General features: G+C 38.3%; 1 protein-coding gene across 3 annotated transcripts in view; it reads left to right on the forward strand.

Moving 5' to 3' along the window:
• The window catches only part of SEC63 (SEC63 homolog, protein translocation regulator), a 73,607-nt gene extending 52,896 nt beyond the window's left edge, over positions 1-20,711 (forward strand). For 2 of the 3 annotated variants that reach the window (XM_059700789.1, XM_059700792.1), the window contains 7 exons: positions 1,267-1,326; positions 1,522-1,695; positions 5,295-5,450; positions 10,154-10,255; positions 13,947-14,045; positions 17,292-17,396; positions 19,644-20,711. In XM_059700789.1, the coding sequence (XP_059556772.1) occupies positions 1,267-1,326; positions 1,522-1,695; positions 5,295-5,450; positions 10,154-10,255; positions 13,947-14,045; positions 17,292-17,396; positions 19,644-19,787 (840 nt within the window). In that variant the 3' untranslated portion in view covers positions 19,788-20,711. The remainder of the gene's footprint in view (positions 1-1,266; positions 1,327-1,521; positions 1,696-5,294; positions 5,451-10,153; positions 10,256-13,946; positions 14,046-17,291; positions 17,397-19,643) is intronic. The other variant, XM_059700790.1, reaches the window with a different exon arrangement.
• The last annotated feature ends 5,339 nt before the right edge of the window (positions 20,712-26,050 follow it).

Raw genomic sequence — 26,050 nt, forward strand, 5'->3', positions numbered from 1 at the left:
TTTAGCCTGTTCTGCTCTGAGATCTGTGAGCATCTGTAGGAAACATTTGCTGCACTTAAACTCTATGTCTAAAACCTCTGGTAGGAGAATCATCTTTTGTAGTAAGCTATATCAAATCAAAATATGTTGATTTTATAGTAGCAAGGTGTAAGGAAGCATTTGTGTTACAGATTCTGGATGAGAGGTGCCTTCTGGGAGAAGAGGAAACTAAGTTAGTGGTCAGGATTGGTTTTAGAATCCAAATTTATATTACCTACATACTTTGGAGTTCCCAGCCTGAGAAATGAACAAAATATCGGCCTTGGGCTGTTGGTACCTGGAATAACTGGTAGAAGAGAAAACAAAACTGCTTTGGAGGAAGGGAAAGAATCAACTATTTATTCAGTTTTTGTGTGAACTGTACCTCAGAGTAATTAAGAATTAAAACCCAGTAATAAATGAAGAAATGAACCAGAGATGATAGAATTAGATAAGAAGTTGGCAAATCTTTCTGTAAAGGTCCAATTAATAAGTATTTTTTGTGATATAGCCCATGTAGTCTCTGTGGCAACTACTGAACTCACAAATGGGCATTGTGTTCCAATAAACTGTTTAAAAAGCAGACCCCTAAATTAGGCAAACAGTTTAGAGCCTAACAGTTGTCATTGTTTTTACTTGTTAGCTTTAATAATTTCAAGGAATTTATGAAACACAACCCACATCACTTGTCATCTTCTCGTGTAGATTCTTACTGGAATTTAAATGCTAAATGTACTGATTCTAAATGGATTGTATGGTGGATGGATGTCTTTAGGGATTTTCTTGGTGTTCCACTTCTTAGTTATAGACCCAATGAGCAATATCACTGACGATAAAGAATAAACTAATATTAGTCTCATGAAGTTTTCATGTTGGAAAATAATGTAATATATTCAAATTTTCATAACATTAAAATAGTCATGTCTAATTACTATTAGAATAAAAGTGAAAATTTAAACTAAAATATTTTTGAGTTTATAATGAGTGTACATATCTTAAGTCATTGCATTTATAAATTTCAGTACAGTGTACTTTTCAAAAAATATTCAGGACAGATGTGAGATATTTCAGAAGGTAATGTCTGAAGTATCATTTAGTGATTGCTAATTTTCCTGTTTTCTCTCCCTCCCTCCACCTCGATTGTCACCAATTTAAAAACTTACTGGTGATATATTTGAAAGATTGTTTTGCTTACCTGAAGGATGAGTGCAGATTGATGGATTATACTTTCCTTCTCGCTTCCTCTAGGAAGTATTTGAAAAGGAGCAGTCCATCTGTGCCGCAGAGGAACAGCCAGCAGAAGATGTGGTAAAAACTTGAGTTTTCTTACAGTTCTTTCCTGGTGATAGGAATGCTTTGTTTAGTTTTCTGATTGATTTACATTTCTGTGGAAGAATCATTCAGTTTATGAAAACGTTTACTTTAGCCATTCCCATTTAAAAATTACCATGACTCCCAAATGAAACTATTGCTATAATTTCTGAGTGTGTATGTGATTTACAGCAAGGCGATACTAACAAGAACAGGACAAAAGGAGGATGGCAACAGAAGAGTAAAGGACCCAAGAAAACCACTAAATCAAAAAAAAAGAAAACTGTAAAAAAAAAACCTATACCTATTCCCTTATCACAATCAAAGCAACAGAAACAAAAGCAAGCAAATGGAGTCATTGGGAATGTAAGTTTATTATTGTTACTGTATAATTATCTTTATTGAGGTATAACATACACTAAAATGTTCAAATCTTATGTGTGCAGCTCCTGAAATTTTACATATGTATGTACTCATGATACCCAGATCAAGATATAAAACCTTACCACCATCCTAGAAAGCTCCCTTGTGCCCATTTTCAATCAGTGACCCTTCCACCCACCTTTGTACTCTCCCCCCTATTCTATTATTACCATAGATGAGTTTTGCCTGTTCTTAAACTTCATGTAAGTGGACTTATGTTTGGTTGTTTTGATTTAACATCATATTTGTGATACTCATGTGCATTATATATAGCAGTAGTTCATTCTTGTGTGTGTGTGTGTGTGTGTGTGTGTGTGTGTGTGTGTGTGTGTGTGTTATTCCATTGCATGGATATACTACAATTTCTTCTGTAGTTGGTGGACATGTGGATTGTTTCTAGTTTTTGCCTATTATGAATAAAGGTGCTATGCTTATTCTTGTGGACATTCATTTTTCTTGGATAGGTACCTAGCAGTGGAATTACTGGGTCATAAAATTGGTGTGTGTTTTAACTCATTGAAAGAATCTGTCTTCCAAAGTTGTACCGTTTTATGCTCCTGCCAGCAAATAATGAGTCCATTTGTTCCACATCCTCACCAGTATTTGGTTTTACCAATCTTTTTTTATTTTTATTTTAACCACCTGTGGTAGATCTGTTATAGTATCCCTGTGTGTGGTTTTTATTTGTATTTGCCAGATTAATGATATTGAGCACCTGTTCATATGCTTACTGATCATTTTGGATATCCTCTTTTTCTATTGGGTTGTTTGTCTTCTTATGGAATTGTAGGATTCCTTTATATATTCTAGATATTAGTCCTTTTTTACTCTTCATGGTAGCTTTTGGTGGTTCTTAATTTTAATGAAGTCTATTTCATCAGTCTTTTATGATTAGTTCTTTTGTGTCCTGTTTAAGACATTTCTGCCTATCCCAAGAACATGAAGATATTTTTGTTCTCTTTTAGAAGTATTATTATTTTACTTGTTATATTTAGTACTGTGATACATCTTGAATTAATTTTTGTGAGTAGTGTGAGATAGGGATTATGGACCAGTTAGTTATTCTAGCATCGTCTGTTAAAAGGATCATCCTTTCTTGTCTGAATTGCAATGGTGATTTGTTTTAAAACAAATGGTTATAACAGTGTATGTGCAGATGTGTTTATGGACTCTTAAATCATTTCATTGGTTATTTATCTATTCTTGTGCCAGTGCCACACTATCAATTAATTAATTATGGTGGTTTTATGTTAAGTCTTGAAATATGGTAGTGTAAGTCCTCAAACTCTTCACTTCTTCAAAATGTTCTCGACTACCATATTTAGATCCTTTGCCATTTCCAGCTAAATCAATTTTCACCAAAAAAAAAAAAATTGTTTTAGCTGGAAATGCAAAGGATCTAAATATGGTAGTCGAGAACATTTTGAAGAAGTGAAGAGTTTGAGGACTTACACTACCATATTTCAAGACTTAACATAAAACCACCATAATTAATTAATTGATAGTGTGGCATTGGCATAGAACAGTCATAGAGAACATGGCCCTGCCAGCACCTGGATTTCAGACTTCTAACCCCCAGAACTGTAAGACAATAAACTTCTGCTGGTTTAAGCTACCAAACAAATAAAAATAAAAATAAATCATTCTGCAATATTTAATTGTTGATGTATAGAAATACAGTTATTTTCTAAATACTGACCTTATATCAAAGAGTCTTGATGAATTGACAGTAATTCTCACCATTTGTAGATGTTTTTAAAAAGATTTTCTATGTATACAATTATGCCATCTGGAAATAACACTTTAGCTTTTTTTTCTTTTTAAATCTGTATGCTCTTCCTTTTTCTGTTAACATACTGGCTAGAACTTTCAGTGTAATGTTGATTAGAAGTGAAGATGGTTATCCATGTCTTATTGATCTCGGGGAGAAAGCAAACATTATTTCATATTAAGTGTGATGTTAGCTCTAAAGTTTTTGTAGATATCCTTTATCATTTTAAGAAAGTGTTCCCTTCTCTTTCCATGCTGAGAATTTTTATGAACAGATACTGAATTGTATTAAATGCTTTTTAAACTCCATCTAATGAGACAATTTTTTTGATTTTTTTCCTTTCTGTTAATATGGTGAATTATATCGATGTGTTAAAAATTTTTAAACCAAAAAAAAAAAATAACAAATAAAAAATTTTAAACCATCATTGCATTACTGGAACAAATCTCATTTGTCATAACATAGTATCCTTTTTTTATATTTATCTGGATTTGATAATATTTGTTTAGGATTTCTAAATCTGTTTTTATGAAAAAATATTGGTTTATCATTCTCCTTTCTTGTAATATCCTTCACATGTTTTGTATTGGGTTTACCTCATTAAACAAATTAGGAAGTAGTTTATCTTTCTTTTTCCTGGAAGAGTATATGTAAGATTGGATTTGTTTCTTTCTTATTTGGAAGAATTATCTAGAGAAGCCATCTGGGTTTAGTTATAGAGTTCTTATTCTCAAAATATTCTACTTTTTTCTTATATCAATTTTCAAAATTGTGTTTTTCAAGGAATTTGTCCATTTCTTCTTGAGTTATCAACTTTATTGACATAAAGCTAGTAATAATGTCCTTAATTTTTAATGTCTTTTGGATCTATAGTTACGTCTCTTATTCCTAATGTTGGTAATTTGTATTTTTTATCTGTTTCCCCTCTGGTCAGTTAGTCTTGCCTAATAATGCCTATCAATTTTATTTATTTACTATTATTTTAAAGAGAACTTTGGTTTTCTTTATGAAAAATACAAAATTATCACTGTGATATATTGCCAACTCTCATCTGTATTTGAATTATTCATGTTATGGATTATCCAAAACTTTTATTATTGAAAGTATTACATATATCCCCTATAGTTTCCCATTGACCCCTTCTAGCATGCCCCCGCTTCCCACTTACCAATTTTATTAATATTTCCAAAGAACTAACTTGGTTTTGTTTGGGTTTCCCTTCTGTATATCTGCTTCCTCTTTAATTGATTTCTGATCTGTTTTATTTCTACTTTTTTTGCGTTTAATTTTGCTGTTCTTTTTTTTTGCTTCTTGAAATAGACTAGTAAGTATTTTGTTTAGGATATTAGCTTTCCTTACCGCATTATACTCTATCAGTAATAGAAGATAATATTGAACTATCTAAACAGTACTTTTCTATAAACTTTCTATTTTCCCTCTTCAAATAAATATATTGCATAATGTATGTTTTTGAAGTATGAGCCATCTTAGCCATTGTGGTAGTATACTTTGCAAATAGGAATAAAATATTTTTACTTTACAAAGTATAAAAAATGAATGAAATGACTAACAATAGACAGATAAGCCAAATGTTAAAGCCTTTCAGCCTGACTCCCACATATTTATAAGTAAGAATGTTTATAATTCTCTAAAATTCTACAGAAGTAGTGAAATTGTGATTTGAGCTATATTAAATAAGTGACATTCAGGGACTCGGAGTCATATAGTCATTGAGACACTCAGGACCTTTGTGTTTGCTTTTTCCTTTTAGGAAGCTGCAGTAAAGGAAGATGAAGAAGAAGTTTCTGACAAAGGCAGTGATTCTGAAGAAGAAGAAAATAGAGACTCCCAGAGTGAAAAAGAGGATGGTAGTGACAGAGACTCCGATAGAGAGCAAGATGAAAAACAAAACAAAGATGATGAAGCAGTAAGACTTAGGGGTTTAAATAATTGGAATTATAACTCTGATGATAATTTTGGTTTTTGTTATTGTTTATTTGCTTGTTTCTTTGCTTGTCAGTTTGTTTCCAGTATATTTTATAACCCTGTATTGTTTTTTAGGAATATATTTGAGGAATAGTGGTCAGAATTATAAAGAAAATAGTTTCTAACAAGGATTGGAAATGCTAATTTTCTTGCTATTTTTCAAAATGTTTTTATTGATTTCAGAGAGAGGGATAGATAAAAACATCTTGGCTGCCTCCTGCACACCCTCTACAGGGGATTGCGCTTGCAACCCAGGCAGGTGCCCTGACCGGGAATAGAACCAGTGACCTTCTGTGGGACAATGCTCAACCAACTGAACAACACCAGCTGGCTAATTTTCTTTTTTAAAAAAATATATTTTATGATTTTTTATAGAGAGGAAGGGAGAGAGATAGAGAGTTAGAAACATCGATGAGAGAGAAACATCAATCAGCTGCCTCCTGCACATCTCCTACTGGGGATGTGCCTGCAACCTAGGTACATGCCCTTGACCAGAATCGAACCTGGGACCCTTCAGTCCACAGGCCGACGCTCTATCCACTGAGCCAAACCGGTTCCGGCTGGCTAATTTTTTTAAAGTTTAGATTGCTAAGTAGATTAGGATCCGGGTCTGAGGTGACGTCAGTTCAGTCTCTTAAAGCAGTTTTCAGTTCTAGAGATGTCTGGAAGTATGAGTAAAGAAAAGTGGGTTATGAAATAGGTATCAGTTTACTGGGGAGAGTCTCTCAGAAGTTCAATGTAATGGTTAGGGTAAAGAAACATTACTGTTAACTCTAATGTGAAGAGGTTGGTTAAGGGAAATGCTAACATTTATAGAAAGCCACCTTATTTCAAGAGGTATATTGGACATTAAGGAAAGAGGAGTTTCTTAATAAGATTGTCAAGTTATAGAGAATAGAAAAAAAATCTCATGGCATGGCATTAAGTTGCACATGATTTATGGGAGGACAATAGAAAAGAATATTTGGTGGACAAATAATGGTCATTACAAATTCCCAGTAAATGATCTCTAATTGATCAGCTGTTTTCTTTATGTTTGTGTTGTTCTTTTTGACTGAGCCATTTATCTAAAATAAGTGGTTTAGGAGAGAAAAAGAGATTCCCTGAATAATCTCTGAGGCAAAAGCAGAGTCAAAAAAAAGAGGAAAAGATAAAGGGCAAGGATGAAAGTAAAGGAAATAATGTACTGCTCTTGGGAGTGGTGGGGAAAAAAATAACGATGATTGTTTTTTTAAAAAATATATTTTTATCGATTTCAGAGAGAAAGAGAGAGAGAGAGAGAAACAGAGACATTAATGATGAGAGAACCATTGGTCGGCTGCCTCCTGCATGCCCCCCACTGGTGACCAAGCCCTCAACCCAAGCATGTGCCCCGACTGGGAATCAAACCATGATCCCTAGTTCATAGGTCAACACTCAACCACTGAGCCACGCAGGCTGGGCCATACTTTGGGAATTAAACTGATAGTCAGAAAATTAAAACCTATCAAATTATCCCCAGCCTTGCTTTGAGAAAGAGTTTACGTATTCCTTTCTGAGTTTATTAGGGTTAGAAGAGTAGATTCTTAGGATTCAAGTCTCTTCAGATGACCAAAAATGCATTCATTCAATTGACAAAAATTATACAAATAACAAATAATTATCCATTATCTGTCATATTCCAAGCACTGCATTAGATGACAGGAGGGCAAAGCCAAATGTGAAACAGTTTCTGCCCTTGAATGATAGTAGGGTAGTGGGCAAGGCGGTAAACAAAACATTAGAGTACAAAAGAAATTATGCACATTTAGAGCAGGGTGCAGTTATAGCACCAAGGAGAGAGCAGAGGGAAATTGGTGGAACTTAGGGACTTATACTTCAGGCTTTAGATCAGCGATTCTCAACCTGTGGGTCGCTATCCCTTTGGGGATCGAAGGATCCTTTCACAGGGGTCGCCTAAGACATACATAATTACATATTGTTTTTGTGATTAATCACTATGCTTTAATTATGTTCAATTTGTAACAATGAAAATACATCCTGCATATCAGATATTTACATTACAATTCATAACAGTAGCAAAATTACAGTTATGAAGTAGCAACGAAAATAATTTTATGGTTGGGGGTCACCACAACATGAGGAACTGTATTAAAGGGTCATGGCATTAGGAAGGTTGAGAACCACTGCTTTAGATATTCCTGAATAATGAGTAGGAATTTTTCAGGTAGAGAAAGAGGAAAACAAAAATGGAAACAGAGTTTAGGACAGGGGCGGGCAAACTTTTTGACTTGAGGGCCACAATGGGTTCTTAAACTGGACCGGAGGGCCGGAATAAAAGCATGGATGGAGTGTTTGTGTGAACTAATATAAATTCAAAGTAAACATCATTACATAAAAGGGTACGGTCTTTTTTTTAAATTTAGTTTTATTCATTTCAAACGTGCCGGATCCGGCCTGCAGGCCGTAGTTTGCCCACAGCTGGTTTAGGAGAAGTGAAATAGCTTTGTGAGTTGAGAGAAGTCTAGGTAGTTTGAAATGACTGTAATAAAGAGTGCAAGGAGGAAGGCAGTGATTGGAGACTGGAGAGATGGGCCAGGTCAGATTGTGAATGGAACTGTGGTCATGCTAAACGAGTTAGATTTGATTCATGAAAAGTAGTGTTGTAAGTTTTGAGCAGGGACATGATCAGATTGGTGGGACTGAACTTAGCAGTAGTTAGCATTTTCAGGAATAATCCTATCTAATAAAAGAGAAACATGGTAATTGGCGTACGACCGCTACCCTTCCCATTGGCTAATCAGGGTGATATGCAAATTAACTGCCAGCCAGGTTGGTGGCCGGCAGCCAGGCAGCTTGAAACTAACATGAGGCTTGCTTGCTTCAGTGACGGAGGACTCCAACATTCCCCGCCTGACTTGCCAGCCTCTGAGCTTGCAGTTTAAGAAACATTGTAACAAATATAGAAGCTAAACAAAACCCCAGAAACCAGCTTTCAGCCGGCTGGGATCTCAGAGCTGGAGTTGATACAGAGTTTCGATTATAGAACCTAAACAAACCAGATACCTTCTTTCAGCATCAGAGGCCTCAGAGCTGGAGCCAGAGCTAAACCTGGCCCAGAATAAAAAAAGAAAAAAAAAGGAGAAGTTAGGAGCTTCAGTCGGCCTGAAAACAGCCCTCAGCCCCTCACCCAGACTGGCCAGGCACCCCAGTGGGGACCCCCACCCTGAAGGGTGTGTGACCAGCTTCAAACAGCCATCATCCCCTCATCCAGGCTGGCCAGGCACCCCAGTGGGGACCCCCACCCTGATCCAGGACACCCTTCAGGGCAAACCAGCCAGCCCCACCCTTGCACCAGGCCTCTATCCTATATAGTAAAAGGGTAATATGCCTCCCAGCACCAGGATCAGCAGAGCCGCGAGGCCTCCCAGCACCAGGATCAGCGTGACAGGGGGCAGCGCCTAAACCCCCTGATCGCCCTGTGTCTCTGTGTGTGACAGGGGGCGGGGCCACAACCTCCCTATCCGCCCTGCTCTGTTCGTGACAGGGGAAGGTGCCCCAACCCCCTGATCAGCCCTGCTCTGTGCCTGATAGGGGGGAGCTCCTCAACCCCCTGATCGCCCTGTGGCTCTGTGTGTGACAGGGTGTGGCGCCCCAACCCCTGATCGGCCCTGCTCTGTGTGTGATGGGGTAGAGCCATAACCTCCCCATCGGCCCTGCCCTGAGTGTGACAGTGGCGGCGCCCAAACCCCCTGATTGGCCCTGCTCTGTGGGTGATAGAGGGCGGAGCCCCAACCCCCTGATCCGCCCTGCCCTGAGTGTGACAGGGGGCGGTGCCCCAACTCCCCTATCGGCCCTACTCTGTGAGTGACGGGGGAGCTCCTCAACCACCTGATCGGCCCTGCTCTGTGCATGATAGGGGGGAGCTCCCCAACCCCCTGATTGACCCTGCTCTGTGCATGACAGGGTATGGAGCCCCAACCCCCCTGATGGGCCCTGCTCTGTGCGCGACAGGGGCAGTGCCCCAACCCCCTGATTGGCCCTGCTCTGTGCATGACGGGGTGGCGCTGCAACCTCCTCATCGACCCTGCCTTGAGTGTGACAGGGGGCGGTGCCCCAACCCCCCAATCGGCCCTACCCTGAGCGTGACTGAGGGTGGCATTGCAACCTCCCAATCTGCCCTGCTCTGTGCATGACAGGGGAAGGCGCTCCAACTCCCCAATTGGCCCTGCTCTGAGCCCGACCAGGGGCTGCACCTAGGGATTGGGCCTGCCCTCTGCCACCTGGGAGCAGACCTAAGCCAGCAGGTCGTTATCTCCCGAGGGGTCCCAGACTGCGAGAGGGCACAGGCCGGGCTGAGGGACCCTCCCTCCCTCCCGAGTGCACAAATTTTTGTGCACTGGGCCTCTAGTCCTATATAATAAAAGGCTAATATGCAAATTGTCCCCTCAACCAGGAGTTAAACTAGGGGGCGAGGCCGGCTGGCCAACCACCTGTGGCCTCTCCCCCCGGCCAGCCTGGGCCAATCTCAGCCTGACTGGGGCGGACCGGCCGGACCCCACCTGTGCATGAATTTGTGCCCCGGGCCTCTAGTATAGAATAAGATGGAAGCTCCTCAAAATGATTGAAAACATACTTGACTTCATTTAATTTTTATTTTACTAGGAGTGGCAAGAATTACAACAAAGTATACAGCGAAAGGAAAGAGCTCTACTGGAAACCAAATCAAAGATAACACATCCTGTTTATAGTCTTTACTTTCCCGAGGTGAGTTACACATGGCCTAGTGTTTTGCTTATTCCATTCACTTTCTCTTCATATATTCTCAGTTGCCATTTATCCTTTTGTGGTGGGTACTGGCTCAGATGTGCTAAATGCGGTCTGTTCTTGATAGGCCTCATTTCTGAAGCATATATTTCTTTTTTTAAGGTATGTTTTTTATTGATTATAAAGAGAGAAAGGGAGAAGGAGAGAGAGATAGAAACATTAATGATGAGAGAATCATCGATCGGCCGCCTCCTGCACACCTCCTATTGGGGATCAAGCCCAGACCCCAGGCTTGTGCCCTGATAGGGTATTGAACCATGAAGGATCTATCTCTATATGAATTATGTGTTTAAAAAGAGGATTGTTAACTTTTTAAGAACTTTCGTGGTTCTCTGTGCATGTGTGCAGATTACTAAGGGTTGTGTTTTATGATTTCTCATTAACAGTTCAGGCAGCTACTCATACAAATGCATATTTTGGCTCTAGCTAGGTAGCTATTGTGAATCTTTCACTTCTGTCAAGTTTTAAATAGGATGACAGTTCTTAAACTTTTCCTATGGGCTTTCTTTGTGAGTCCTGTACTGGCCACCTAGAGCTACTAAACTTGCTGTGTTCCCAGTAATTGCCTCAGACTTTGGCAGTTGTGGGACCAGCTAAAGGTCAGTAATTGTGAGTGTGGCTGAGCCTCTGGCTCAGGTCAGGTCATTGCAATGCTGCTTGTTCCCTTGTCCTTGTTTACTTTGTGCTTGTGGCCTGCTCAACTTTTGATCTCCTTGATAGGCTATATTTGTCTTTCAAATGAATGGGATTTGCTTGACATTTCACTTCTGTGGATGATTCTGTCTGTGGCTAGAGGTTAAGAACTAGTTGCCTCAGTTCAGGGAAGCCGTTCCGCAGATTGCCTCACAGCTTTGCCATAGAACCTGTGTTTACCACTCATGTTTGGCAGGTGATTTTATGTATAACCCTGCTTTCTGCTCTGTCAATGCAGAGTTGCTGGGAGCTGCTAAAAGCAAATTCCTAAGTAATTTGGCTTTCCTAATAATTAATGAGTTGCTCTGACAGACTTTTGTTGTGACTTGGTGAGACGTCAGCCCAGGATTCCATCTTAATGCACACGCTGATCCGTGGCATGTCCTGAACATTAGCCCATCTGTTAGGGGCATTTTTTCCCATTGCATTGGTCGTCTGCCAACCACAGGGCTCCTGAAATCAAGCAAATAAGTTCACTCAGTGATTTATTTTTAAAAGTGCCATGGGATTCTTTAAGCTGCATAATTTTTATTCTTGTAACAGTTTCATTTTAGACCATGCTTAGTTAACAGGCAAAATATTCATTCACTTTCTTAGAACATTTTAGCAGTAAAAATACCTTTTCCCAATATAATCTGCATCTGCATGTTAAGCATCTCAAAGTACCATTTATCAGATACTATTTATTTAGGACTTTTCTAATGTTTACCTGTCTACTTCCCAAGTATCTACCCAACTACCCTAACTACCACACTACCCACTTAAAGATTTATATTAATAATTGACTTTCATGTTATTGAAACTCATTTACTATATTTATATTTAATATGTTAAGAATGGTTGGGAATCATACACAACAGAAAAACAATTTTAACGTGCAAATAACTCTGGGTAGAGCATCTTTTCCACTTTCAGGATGTGCATCAGAGTTTAGGCACAGGTGCCATGCCACAGATTGATATTCCCATGCTTCTTAATAAATATTCTGGAATGAGTCTCGTTTTAATAAGTAGCCTGGGAGAAGGGAGGGAGAGGCATTCTCCAAGTGGAGAAGTAAAGAAGAAATGCATGTTCTTGAACATATCTCTGTGCTTCCTATGTTACATGCATGTTCTGACAGTGAAATGTCACAACTACCTAAATAACAGAGGCCTTTACCTCACTTCACTAATAATCATAACTTATTTATTACTATCTTTATGCTAGACATTCTAACATATTTTACTTGTATGATCTCAGTTCATCTTTACTACACAGCCTGAGGTAGGCACTCATCATTGAACAGAAGAGAAAAGCAATGGTTAGAGCAGCTGTGGGCAAACTACGGCCCGCGGGCCCATTTGAAATGAATAAAACTAAAAAAAAAAAAAAAAAAAAAAAAAAGACCGTACCCTTTTATGTAATGATGTTTACTTTGAATTTATATTAGTTCACACAAACACTCCATCTATGCTTTTGTTCTGGCCCTCCGGTCCAGTTTAAGAACCCATTGTGGCCCTCGAGTCAAAAAGTTTGCCCACCCCTGGGTTAGAGGAATGAAATAATCCAGGCCTGTGTGGCTTTAAAACATAATTGGCAAACTGCAGCATGCAGACAGATCTGCTTCCCTCCTGCTCTTGTGAATGAAGTTTTATTGTAAATGTTTTACTGGAACACAGCCACATTAATTCTTGTCCTGCTACAATGGCAGAGTTGACTAGTTAAAACAGACTCTATAGCCCACAAAGCCCAGGTAGTAATACTCCACTTTCAGGCACTTATGTTTTTACCCACTTTGTGTGCGCAAAACACACAGATAAACTTACATACATACACATATACCTGTTGTGGTCGTCCTAACTCTCAGGTGAAGCTGAGGTTGGGTTAATCATGTAACATGTTCTTGTGATTTATTTATTCTGCTTATTAATGTTATATTACTTTTTTAAAATTGCTTTTAAGTCATTTAAACAAAAGAGCTTTTAATTTTAATGCCTCACGGTTAAAATAAAATGGGAAGTGCAAGTGATTTTAGCTTAAACACAAACATTTTTCCTATGAAACTTCAGTAAAAAGTTATTTTTTTAACCTTCTTTTGATGATTATTTAGAATAGTCCGTTGTTGTTTTGGTTAAGTATTTAGAATATTCTAGAGTTAATTTTATTGTTGGCTCCAAAACATTTTTTAAGCAATTTTATAAAGATATCTGTCCTAAACAGATGACTAAACAACCACTGATGTACTGTAATGTAGTGATGGTAACAAGCAGACTGGAGTTCAGTGCTTCCAGGCTGCTTCGTCATCTGTTTTTGTTTTTTTTTTTAGTTTTTCTGTCTCTGTTGGTTCTCCCTGATGTCCCTGCTGTGCTTTCTGGTGACAGGTGTTTTTGTTTTGTTTTTAACCAGCTCCTTTTCTGTTTCTAATCTTTTATGAAGCACACCTAAAAATGCTGAACTTATTAATATAAAAATCATGTGCAGTGAAAGGTATAGACTCTTAGATTTCAAGATGGTCTCTTATGAGTAATGTGTTTCAATTTATTGATTTCTCATTTGGTTGCCCAAGTCTCTTCCACTCCTACTTTCTGGCTTTTGCTTATTACTAGCTGAGATTACTAAGATTATTTGCTAGATGCTATTGTAATAGTTTATACTGTTTTCTTTTTTTAGAATATCTTCTTTTTTAGTTTTCTTAAGGTTAATCAGGGGTTTTTAATACAGAGGCCCACTGATAAGGCCTAAGGGGCCATTGGAAACCCCAAAGTTCGATACAAAATTCTTTTGGAGAGCAGATCTGCAAATGGATAAGAAAAATTTATTTGTTCAGTAAATATTTCTTATACATCTATTTTGTACAATACAGCAATGACTAAAACAAGGATAATACCTCTTAATTGAAACAAGGCAAAACTGTTTCTCTAGTTCTTTCTGATGATTTATACTCTTTTTTTGTTTGCAGGAAAAACAAGAATGGTGGTGGCTTTATATTGCAGATAGGAAGGAACAGACACTAATATCTATGCCATATCATGTGTGTACACTGAAAGATACAGAAGAGGTAACTGTCCAACAATAGTATTTTAGTTTTTACAAATGTACAGCATCTCATCATCATGCTGCTTCATAAAATTTGTCTTTAGAAAACAGTTTATCATATTTGGCTTATTGCATTTTAAGACATTTTAAACTATTCTCTGATGTCTCCTGGGGGAAGGTCATTTAAAATTTATAAAGTTTGAATGGCTAAGGTAGGCAACTTGGTCAGTCTTTGAAAAAACTTGTTTTCAACTTACTTTTGGAGGTTTTCACTGTGTCTAGAATTTCATTGCATTGTACAAAAATGTGTGGTTAGTGCTAAGTTATATACCTTTCCTAAAAATGTAAGAATGGGTGATTAGATTTTTAGTGTGGAATTTTTGATTATGTGGCATTGGCCACTGTTGTGATGAACGTATTTTACCCCTTGGGAACGCTTTTCTTTTTTATTCTTGATTTTTTTTTTTTCTACTCCTCACCCAAGGAGTGAGGATATTTTTTCCATGCTTTTTAGAGAGTAGAAGGGAGGGCAGAGGGGGATAGAGAGAGGAGAGAGTAACATCGATGTGAGAGAGACACATCGATTGGTTGCCTCCTGCACACATCTTGACTGGGGTCTGGGATTGAACCTGCAACTCAGGTATGTGCCCTTGACTGGGAATCAAACCTGGGACCCTTTAGTGCATGGGCTGAAGCTCTAACCACTCAACCACGTGGGATAGGGCTAATTTTGTTTTTAAATTCAGGATCCAATCAAAGATCACATATTACAAGTCTAGGCAAGGCATTTTGTAGAATATTCCTTTGTTTGAATTTCTCTCATTAGTTACTCATGGTTGTATTCATCTTAAATATTTTTGGCCAAAATACTATGCAGATGCTGTAACCTTAGTGTATTACATCAAGGGCATAAATGTAACAGTTCTTCCCATATTGCTGATATCATGGTTGATCATTTAGTTACAGCTTTTCTCTCTTGTGAAAGCTATTTTTTTCCCCCTAACCTGGGGAGGCGGGGGAGGTGATACTTGGGTACCATGTGACTATCCTGTTCTTCAACAATCTCTTAGCCACTCATTTCAGCATACATTGATGATTCTTGCCTTCATCAATTTTTACTCTGCTGGTTGTATTCAGTGTAGTTTTAATGAGTGAATCTGAAGATTGAAAATCAGGGTGTTTGAATTGTATTTCATTTTGTATGTGTTTGTGACTATTGTTCTTTTTTGTCAGGTTATTGGTCTTTTAATTGGTTTTAGATTTTTTTTTTTAATGTTAAGAAAATAGCCCTTTGTTATATGTATAGCAAATGTTTCTCCCCAGTTTGTTTTACTATTAACGATTGTTTTTACCAAGCAAAATTATACATATTTGCTTATCCATTTATTTATTTGGAGTTTTTTAATAATGTGATTAAGTAATTTTTCTTTTATGATTTTTAGGTTTTTGTATTTTAGTTAGTTGTTAGGAAGACCAAACTGTGAGATCAATAAAAAAAGAGATTCTCCCATCATATTTTTCTAGTTTGTATTAATGTCATATTTTTAAAAATTTAAAAAATAATAATTAAGTTGATTTTTAGAGAGAAAGAGAGAGAGAGGGAGAGAGAGACATAGACATCAGTTTGTTGTTTTATTTATTTAAGCATTCATTGGTTGATTCTTGTATGTGCCTTGATAGGAAGTCAAACCCACAACCTTGATGTATCCTCATGATGATCTAACCAACTAAGCTACCCAATTGGGGCTTAATGGCATATTGTAATACATAATCTTGCCTACAAAATCTGAATTTTGGAGATTGGAGGCAGATAACCAGAAATTCCAAATGTTATTTTAAATATGTATTCTTCCTTTGTCCAAGTAGAATTAAAACTTCTAAGACTTTGTAACTCTGTATTTGAAGGCTATGATTTGATAGGAAATAAAATATCTTCTTGACCTTTTAAGGCATTGGGCATTTGTAAAGGAAAAACACAACTTCTCCTGTGTTTCTGCTTTACTCATTCACATTACTAACATCCTCACAACACTTCTGACACAGATGTGTGGTTTGCCCCCACACCAAGCAATTCTCTGTCATGCCAGCTGAGTGTCCTTCAGTTTAACTAAATGCTGCCAGTATAGCTGGATAGTGTCAGATCTCACCAGCTAAGATCAGTCCCACAAGACTGCTGTCCCCCACTTTCCCACTTCAGGTGCCACTCACAAGTCCTAGGTTGTCACTTGTACTTCTCACCAAATGGCTAAAAATCAGAGTCCCATGACTCCCTCCCTGGATTCAGTAATTTTCCAGAATGGCTCACAGAACTCAAGGAAACACGTGTACCATTTTGTTATAAAAGAATATGATAAAGAATATAAAGAACATCCATATGCAAGAGATAGATAAGAAAGGTATGTGGGAAGGGGCATGGAGCTATCATGCTCTTTTTGAGTATACACTCTCCCAGCACCTCCATGTGTTGACAGTCTCAGAAGCTCCCCTGAACCCCTTGTTTGGGAATTTTTATGGAGGCTTCATCATATAGGTGTGATTGATCATTAACTCAATTTCCAGCCCTTCTCTGGAGAATGGGGTGGGGGACTGAAAGTTCCAAGCTTCTCTAATCATGGCTTGTCTTTCTGGTGACCAGTTCTTATCTAGGAGTCCACCAGGAGTCACCTCATTCGAATAAAACATTCCTATCACCCAGGAAATTTCAAAGGATTTACGAACCAGGGTCAGAGAGCAATATTAGAACAAAAGATGCTCCTAGTGTGCTTGTCACTTAGAGAGTTATAGGGATTTGAGGAGCTCTGTGCCAGGAACCATCAGCAAGGACCAATATATATATATTCTATTATTTCATAGCATTTATTTTAGAAATAAGTAAATTTGGCAAGAATTATTACCTTTCTGGTGAAGTCTATTTTATTTCAACATTTCATTTTACTTTTATACCTTACCTGCTTCATTTCTTCAAGTTGTCAGGGTGTGATGGTCAACAAAAAACTTTGTTGCTTTAAATATACTTTCTTAAATTATGGTGATACAAATTAACCCTATCAATTCTGCCTAATTTTATTTCCTTTTGTATAGTATATATAATGTATGACATAAATATCATATACATATTTGCTGTTGTTAGAACTTTTGTAGCATTTGTTAGGCTGTCATCTGAGTAAACACCTAGCTATTAAATACTCTGGTGAAGGAATTTTAGGAGTGCTGTGATGTTTTTTCCACTCCTCAAGATACAGGTTTTAAGTGCTAATTTTTCTTCCAGGTAGAACTGAAGTTTCCTGCACCAGGCAAGCCTGGAAATTATCAGTATACAGTGTTTTTGAGATCAGACTCCTATATGGGTTTGGATCAGATAAAACCTTTGAAGGTAAGAATAGTGACTCTTCAGTAAATGTGGTTATCTATTTGAAGAAGTGTAAAATGTAGAGTAATGGAAAAAGAGTTCATCTCATACTTTATATGATACATTTGATGGACTATTCTTTCAGTAATAAACCAAATTTGTTGAGTTAAAGGGGTGTTAACGATTTAGAATCTTAAATATAAATTACTCTAATAATTTAGAATCTTGACTATAAATTACTTAAGTGATACCTTTTAATGTGCTGTAACTTTATTGGGGTTCTGTTTTCTTTAGAAAAGGATAATGTGTTTTCCCACAGATTCTGTTGGCCTGTTTATTAATTTTTCTTTCTTTTAAGGAGATTATTTAGGTTACTGTAATAGGGAAAAGGTTCATTGTATCAAAGGAAGGGGCTCTCGATAAACAAGGGTGTCATCCTCAAGTTTTATGGGGGTCATGAGGAAAGATGGAGATGGTCCTACCTTTGCATTTAAGAGGGCAGAGGATCCTTTACACTTAGTCATCTCCCAGAACACAAAAGAATGGGGAAATTTCTCAACTGGTGTTGCTCAGATAAAGGTCAACGTTGTCAAAATAAAGTATGTAAAACATTTAGCACAGAGACTTAGAGCTCATAGTGGGGACTTCTAAGTGACAACAGTTGTTTAGAATAAACAGAAGAGTAAAAGCTACCCTTTAAAGACCCCATCGCTAGGAGTTTCCTCATGGACAGCTGTTCCATATTCATTTTTTTGAATATTTATTCTAGTTCTGTGAAATATGCCATTGGTATCTTGATAGGAATTGCATTGAATCTATAGATTTCTTTGGGCAGTATGGACGTTTTAATGATGTTAATTCTTCCTATTTATGAACATACTATATGCTTCCACTTATTTGTATCTTCTTCAGTTTCTTTCTTCAGTGTCTTATAATTTTCTGAGTCAGGTCTTTTACATCCTTGGTTAAATTTATTCCTAGGGGTTTTTTTTTTTTTTTTTATGCAATTGTAAATGGGGTTTTCTGAGTTTCCTTTTCTGATGGTTCATTACTGGTATATAAAAATGCTGTTTATTAATTTTGAAAGTAATTTACTCTTTAGCATTTTAGAGCATATACTCTGTGTAAGTGTCATATGAACCACACTCCCCTTAGTGTTTACTATTTCGCTGCAGGATTTTTGTGAAAGCATTCTGTTGGCTTAGGAAGATTGTGCTACAGTATCATTTCATGTGGACTGGAGTCCCAGAGTAAAGGGAGCCAGTAAAGGCACACCTCTTTTCCCACAAGGGTACCATATGTCTTTCCCTTGGCTGTAGAATTTTGCTTCACGAGTCTGGAGGCTACAAAATACCTCTTTGAGTTTTTTTCCCTCAGCAGAAGACATGAAGACATCACTCATTGTTCTTGCTCAGGAATTACAGTTATTAATCTTTCATGCCACAGAATAAATAGTATAGCTTCTATAAAATCAAACTATCAAACAGAAATTTAACTATATTTACATGTTAATAGATTTACCTTCTTATTTCTGGGATGAACATCTGTTCTAAATGAATACTTCAAATTTAGAGTTATGACCATAAAATCTAGTCCTATATAATAAAAGCCTAATATGCTAAGTGTCCGGTTGTCCGGTCATTCGTTCAACCAATCAAAGTGTAATATGCTAATGATATGCTAAGGCTGCTCAACCGCTGGCAATGCCATGCACTGACCACTAGGGGGCAGAAAGTTGACTGGTTGACTAGTCGCTATGACATGCACTGACCACTAGGGGGCAGATAGTTGACCAGTCGCTATGACGTGCACTGGCCACCAGGGGGCAGACAGTCGACTGGTCGATCAGTTGCTATGATGTCCACTGACCACCAGGAGGCAGATGCTCTGACGGGTAGGTTAGCTTGCTGCTGGGGTCTGGCTGATCGGGATTGAGCGAGACAGGCTGGACACGCTCTGGAGCTCTCCCGCAGTCCCTCCCCAACTGGCCAACTTCCTACGTTACTCTCTGGCCCCGATGGTGCACCGGTGGGGTCCCTCGGCCTGGCCTGTGCTCTCTCTCAATCCGGAACCCCTTGGGGGATGTCAGAGAGCCCGTTTTGGCCCAGTCCCACAGGCCAGGCCAAGGAATCCCACTGGTGCACGAATTCATGCACTGGGCCTCTAGTTACTTATAACTGCTTTGGTCAAAGAAAACCTTTTTTTTTTTTTTTTTTTAATCAGTTATATCTATCAACATTTCTGTTGTCTACATTTAATTCTTCTTTATAGTTGGAAGTTCATGAGGCTAAGCCTGTGCCAGAAAATCATCCACAGTGGGATACAGCAATAGAGGGGGATGAAGACCAGGAGGACAGCGAGGGCTTTGAAGATAGCTTTGAGGAAGAGGAAGAAGAAGAGGAAGATGATGACTAAGCAAGACTACAAATGGACCATATTTGCACATGTTTGCAATTTTTTTGCTGTTTTGGAAGTGTATAATAAACCAGAAACAGTGTAGAACTGATGTTGAGGGAGGTATTCTTTCCTAGAAATGGATGCATAATATAACATAGGCAGTGCTGGTGCCTTGGTACAGTCTGAAAAATGCTTAAGGCTTGTTAAAGCCTTTCAAGTATGGGAGGGTGCATTTACTTCATCTGCAAATGATAATAAACCCTTTGTTACAATGTCCAGAAGTGTGGGCTATGTATTATCTGATCAATTTATGGTCCCAGTAAAAGAAAAAGTACAAGAAAAACAGTCTATAAATGAGCAACTTCTTTGTTCAGTTTTAGTTTTAGCAAACAAAGTATGATAAACATCACTCTGTTTTAAGTAACATCTGCTCAAGTTTTCATCTTGGTAAGCGCTATCATTTATTGACATTTTGCAGTGATACAAGATTATTTATCACAGTTCCATCTATAGCTTTAAACTTTTTATTTTTAGCTGTCATCATCATAAGTTGGCATTCTCTCACATTCCACATTAAATAGAGGGCTACATTTTGGGATTTTCCTTTCTTAATTTCCCAGAGTTAATAGACAGATTATTAAAATGGCTTTTAATGGCTTAAAACATTTTTAAGCCTCTGTTTGAGCAGATCAATGCAGGATCTAGTTCTTTTATAAGCTATAGATCTAAAAATGATTGTGGGACCATATGTTCTCTGATGTGGTGACTTACGTTATTAAACCTTTTTTTAAAGGTTCATTATAAAAGCTGAAACACATTCATAGCTTTTAATCTACCTGATTTTATCACAAGCCTTTTAAGGAAAAATATATATAAATGCAGAGGAGGCATTTTTTGTATTCATTTTGGACTCCTGTCAATAAAATAGAAGTTTGACTCGTTTTACGTTTGTAATGGTGTGTGTCTTTTTACTCCCAGAGAAAGGATATAATAGGATAATCCTTATATTTTCCAACTAAAAATTTAATATTGTACATTACTGCTGAAGTGACTGCTCTTCCTATATAACACAGAAAAACCACCAACGGGAGGATTTTCCCTCTCACACTACATCCTAGGAGAGTGCTCATAAAGAGTAGGAATGTATACGTGATGAATCGTTGAAGCAAGATGAATATTCTCATGACTAGGTACGGAGGCAGCATAAGTTTCTAATATTATAGGACTGATTGTAATAATACTGTCCTATCAAAATCTTCATAGGCCAAAGTACTATTGGAATACTAATTTGTGACCTTGTGTATTTAAAAGTTTGCCACTTTCCATGCAGAATTAGTACTGGTATTTTGTCACTGCAGTAATTGGAAATAAAACTTGAAAATTACCAGAAACATGAATGTTTTTTGGGGTTCTAAATTGAGGATGTATTCTTTTCTGAGATACAGTGAAAGTAGTTTTTCCATTGGAACTTTAATCACCTGTTTTTCTTTTTTAAAGGTGTGAGACCCTTCCTTGGAAGGCAGGAGTGCCATTGAGGATTTGTTTCATTTTACAAGTCAGGAGTGGGTTTAATTTTTGAGTCAGGTTTTCCTGGGAAGCTCCGGTGGCAGGGGAGGCAGCTGGTGGTGGTGGAAGGGAGTGAGCCAGCCTGTAGCATCAGTGAAAGGGGAGGCTAGAGAACGCGTGTGGCATGAAGGCAAAGTGAGCAAACCAAACAGTGTGTAACATGCGTAGGTCATGATTCTCGTGAAAAGTTCTTCCAAGAAAGGAATGTCTATTCTATTGGCTGTTTTCTCTTAAAGAGGCTTTATCAGTTTATTGAAATAACTGGCTTCTTTCTGTTTGACTCCAGTAAGGATGATTTCACAGCCCAGTAACTCCCCACAGTGCTGCACAACAGCATCACCTCAACCCACCACTCGTTTTCCTTTGCCCTTCCGGTGATGTACAGGGTGGGGCAAAAGTAGGCTTACAGCTGTTCATATGGAAATAATGCAATAATTAATAAATAATACAATAATAAACTGTTTCATGTACTCACGACTATAAACCTACTTTTGCCCCACCCTGTATGTGTACTTCCCAATAAGATAAGTACATTTTTCTCTAATGAGTACATTAAGTAAACTCTTTCCATACCACAGTAATGAAAGCCTTGAGCCTTTGGGTTATGGTTCATCTTTCCAACAAGTCTGGAAACTGCATCCCATTTTTCTTTCCCTTAACTGAGATTTACTAGTGAGAACTGACTTAAATGTACCCTGGTTTGCATTTAATCTAATGGAACCCTTACTGAGTGTAGTTCCCGTTTTTGTTCCCATCAAGAAGTGACATTTTGTCAACAGGATACATGAACATATAGGTGAAAACAGTGTGGGTATACAAAGTGAAACATTATAAAATTAAGTTGCATAATATTTTTATCTTTGTAATTGGTGAAGTTCCTATTAAAACAAAAAACTCTCCCAAGGGGAAACCACAATTAAAAGTCTAGCAGTTGTAAATGTTAGGGTTACAAAACTTGAGGCCCCACGCTGTCTTCTATGTGCATAACTCAATCTCAAAGTCAGATGTTCATGTCCTTTAAATTTTTTGGTCAGTTTTTTAAAATTAAGGGGCACATTGAATGAGGTTGTATAGAATAAATGTTCTGTTGTGTTTCTCTCAGCTTGCACTGAGAGGTGAAGGACCAGCCTGTCAATCCGAATTGCTCCACTCTGTGGGGGGAAGCTCAGACCCTGGGGGGAAGCAGAGCTGGAGGAGGGGAGGGGAAGGGAGAGAGGTGTTGAATGCAACGAGGCTCTGAGCATATTATAATTCCTCACCCGAGGACATGTGTATTGATTTGAGAGAGAGGGAAACATCAATCAGCTGCCTCCCGTACACACCCCAATCAGGGTTTGAACCCGTGACCTCGGTATGTGCCCTGATCAGGCATCAAACCCACAGCCTTTTTGGTGTACAGCCACTGGCTGGGGCTGAGCATATTATTCTTGACCACAATCCTTATCCGGTTACTTGTTTCAGCCAATCAAAACCAGATATTGGAACGTTCTTTAGCAACAATCCTTTCAAATGGAATTCAGCACTTCAGATAGTTTTTGGGGATTGTTGATCATCATTCATTGCATATTTACTGAGTGTCTATGTGCCCGGGTCTGTGATTGGATACTGGGGCTATGAAAAAAAAATTTGTATTTTCTTTTTTAAAAAATTATTTATTGATTGATTTTAGAGAGAAAGAGAGAAAGAAACATTCATTTGCTCCACCTCTGAATTCATTGGTTGATTGCAGTATATCCTGTAAGCAGGGATCAAACCCGCCACCTTGGTGTGTAGGACAATGCTCTAACCAGTCAGGGCAAGAATTTGTGTTCCTAAGGACTCACTAGTATCAGGGCAGATGTGTGGCAATCTATTTTAATCCTTTAGCATTAGCTAATATCCATTGTTTGGAATGTCTTTTTTTTCAGTCTGTAGGCAGAGGGATTATATTTTTCGGTGCTAGCTGTTTATTGGCTTAAAAAAGAAAGCAAATCCTCGACCTTTCTTTAAAGCATTTTTCTCCCCAAATATTCTTACTCAACTCCTTGAAATCCCCTATTATAGTCTGCCTTAAAGTGAAACAGCCTAACAGTGAACCATAATGTGACATTTTACCAGCTGTGTTGTGATTAATCCAAATACGTCTTAAGAAGTTAACATTAAGCATCTTTACATATTTAAACTTGATGCTAGGGCTGTTTTGCAAAACTTAAAAAAAAAAAAAAAAAGCTGTGATCTTGTACATTTTTGTAACCTGAGCTAAAAATCCAAATGCAGCAGTCATTGGCAGGCTCTAGGGCTGTGGTCTCAGGTGGGGGTGCACATCGCAGGGCATGGGGTGATCCGTCCACTGGGGAAATGTTAAAATGGTTATTTGTATTTAATCTCATCCTTTAAAATTTCTATTTTTGTGTGTTTTATAATGTATACAATATATTGTTCAATTGTACACTTCTATAATTTATAAATAAATAATACATTTTATTGGTGTATTATTCCTTCTGATGTCAATGCATGGTAAAAACATTTGGAGACTCTGAAGTACTGATAGGGTGACATTTACGCTAAAATTAAGGTTTGGACCTTTGGCAAATCACCATTTGAGTTCACAGTTGTGCTGCTCTGCTGGAGTTGAAGGGTTGGCATTCACTGTGTCTCGCCCTACAGTAGCCCAGGAGCAAAGCGATGCTTTTGGTGATGGAACTGAGCCGGCTTGGTGATGGGGGTTACTGGAAGAAGGGAGAGGCCCGTGGAATGGAAGTGGGCCAGGTAAGGGCAGAAGGGCTGGTGGTTGATTTCCAGCAAAGGCTGCAGCTCTGTTAGTGGTCCCCACAATCAGTGGCTGCTACAAATTAAAGGTGAGTGTGGTAAGGGCTATCCACTCTCTTCAGCACTAAGTGGTTCAGCAAAACCTGTCAAGCTGGGTCTGCAAACGGAACTGTGTTCCTCTCACCTCTGAACACCTGAGGTTCCGAGGTCTGTCTATTTGAGGTTAAAATCTGGATAATGGCAGCAATGGATGCCACGGAGGAGTGCAGTCCACAAAGCATCTGCAAATGGTTACCTGTAGTTTTCAGTGTGGTTCCAGTAGAGGGCGCTATGGCTGCACTTGTCAGAAGTAGAGAATGGTTTAGCTTGTAGGTCTAAGAACCACAATTTAAGACATGCTTCCTAATGCATTTATATTTCTGAATTCTAGGATTATTTCCTTTTCCTTTAATCTCTGTTATTCCTATATAACTGTTTCCTTTCCTATGTGTGTCCTTTAATACATTCAACTCCTCGGTTTTCTGGCTGGAAACATTAAGTCCCTTTGCAACAAACCACAGGAGACAATCCATATTTGTTCATTGTGTCAGAACTGTATTAGATTGTTTACTTGAGAGAGGTAAGAAGTCAGGTAGGACAAAGAAATCCTTTTATTCTACAAATTTAAATTTTTTGGATGTTTTTAAGAACTATGAAAGGTCTGCGATTTTTACTCTGTGCAAGCTAATGAGTTAACCCACCACAGGGCCACGGACACTGGCAGAAGACGGCACTCCCAGGTCAGAGGCACCGAAGGCCGAGGGAGCTTCATTCCCCATCTGCTCCTCTTGTCCCCCTGGCTCCATTGGGGGTGTGTGTGTGGATTAGCCCAGGCGGGCGCTGCACATGCAGTGTGTTTGTGTCACAGCTGAAGAATTTTGAGCTCAGAAAACCTAATCTAAAGGATCTGCAAGCAAAGCTGTGTACAGAAACATGAGCTATCCACGGAAATTGTCTCAAAAGTTGGAGTTCAAAATATATAGAACCTGTATTTACAAAGAGATACAGAGCACATATTTTCAAAGGGTGTGAGTTCTATTTAGCAAACATGAGGACCAGCGAGGTCATCGTCCTGGAGAATAATGTGCATGTAAGCCTCTTATCTTGTTGTCAAGACAGTTTTATATTACAAATGAAGATAGCTCACCAACTGAAAAATACCCAGAATTTTCCAAGTTGAAACTGGTCCAGCATGACCATGGAAAAAGGGTGTGTAAAAAGTGAACACTCTTGTATATTGTAACCATAAAAGATTTTTTTTATTGCTCTCTGCATCCCTCCCCAAAACCTCAACCCCAAAGCCTGTCCTTCCCCCAGACAACAACCCTCCACACTCTTCCCAACAAACCGATTGTCTGCCTCCAGTGAGTCTGAGTCCTGGTCGGAGAGTCGCCGTTCCATTAGCCGTGTCCTTCCTGAGACGCTGCCAAGCCAGGGAGTGTTTGGAACCCCCATTGGTTGAAATAATTGAGGACCCTCTGAAATATTTTTCTGAACAGTCATGCTGGCACCTGATCATCCTTTGAGGGGAAATTTGTTTCTAGCTGTGAAAATGTATTTATTTAGAGATGATGCAGGTGAATAGAAAGGGCAATCAAATTTGCTGATATTTTGATAAAAAAATTAGGCATGTGACTAGAATTCAATGAGATTTAAAAAATCATGACCTCTAAATTATATTGCAGATTCCCAAGGCAATATTCACTAATATTTCTGGAGTACGATAGACTCTCGCATTTCTACATCAGTCTGCATCTGTATCTTTGCAAAACTAGTCCTCTTCCTTTATTAATCACATCCAAATTTCCCCAACTTCATTTATTTTGTGCCACGTTCTTGGGACTCCAGTCACTGGCTATCATGTGCATCACTTTCCAAATTTCTCCCAAAGCCTACAATTCCTCTTCTCGACACATGAGAGAATGATG

Source organism: Myotis daubentonii, chromosome 6 (assembly GCF_963259705.1).
Source record: "Myotis daubentonii chromosome 6, mMyoDau2.1, whole genome shotgun sequence".
In the NCBI taxonomy this organism is placed as follows: domain Eukaryota; kingdom Metazoa; phylum Chordata; class Mammalia; order Chiroptera; family Vespertilionidae; genus Myotis; species Myotis daubentonii.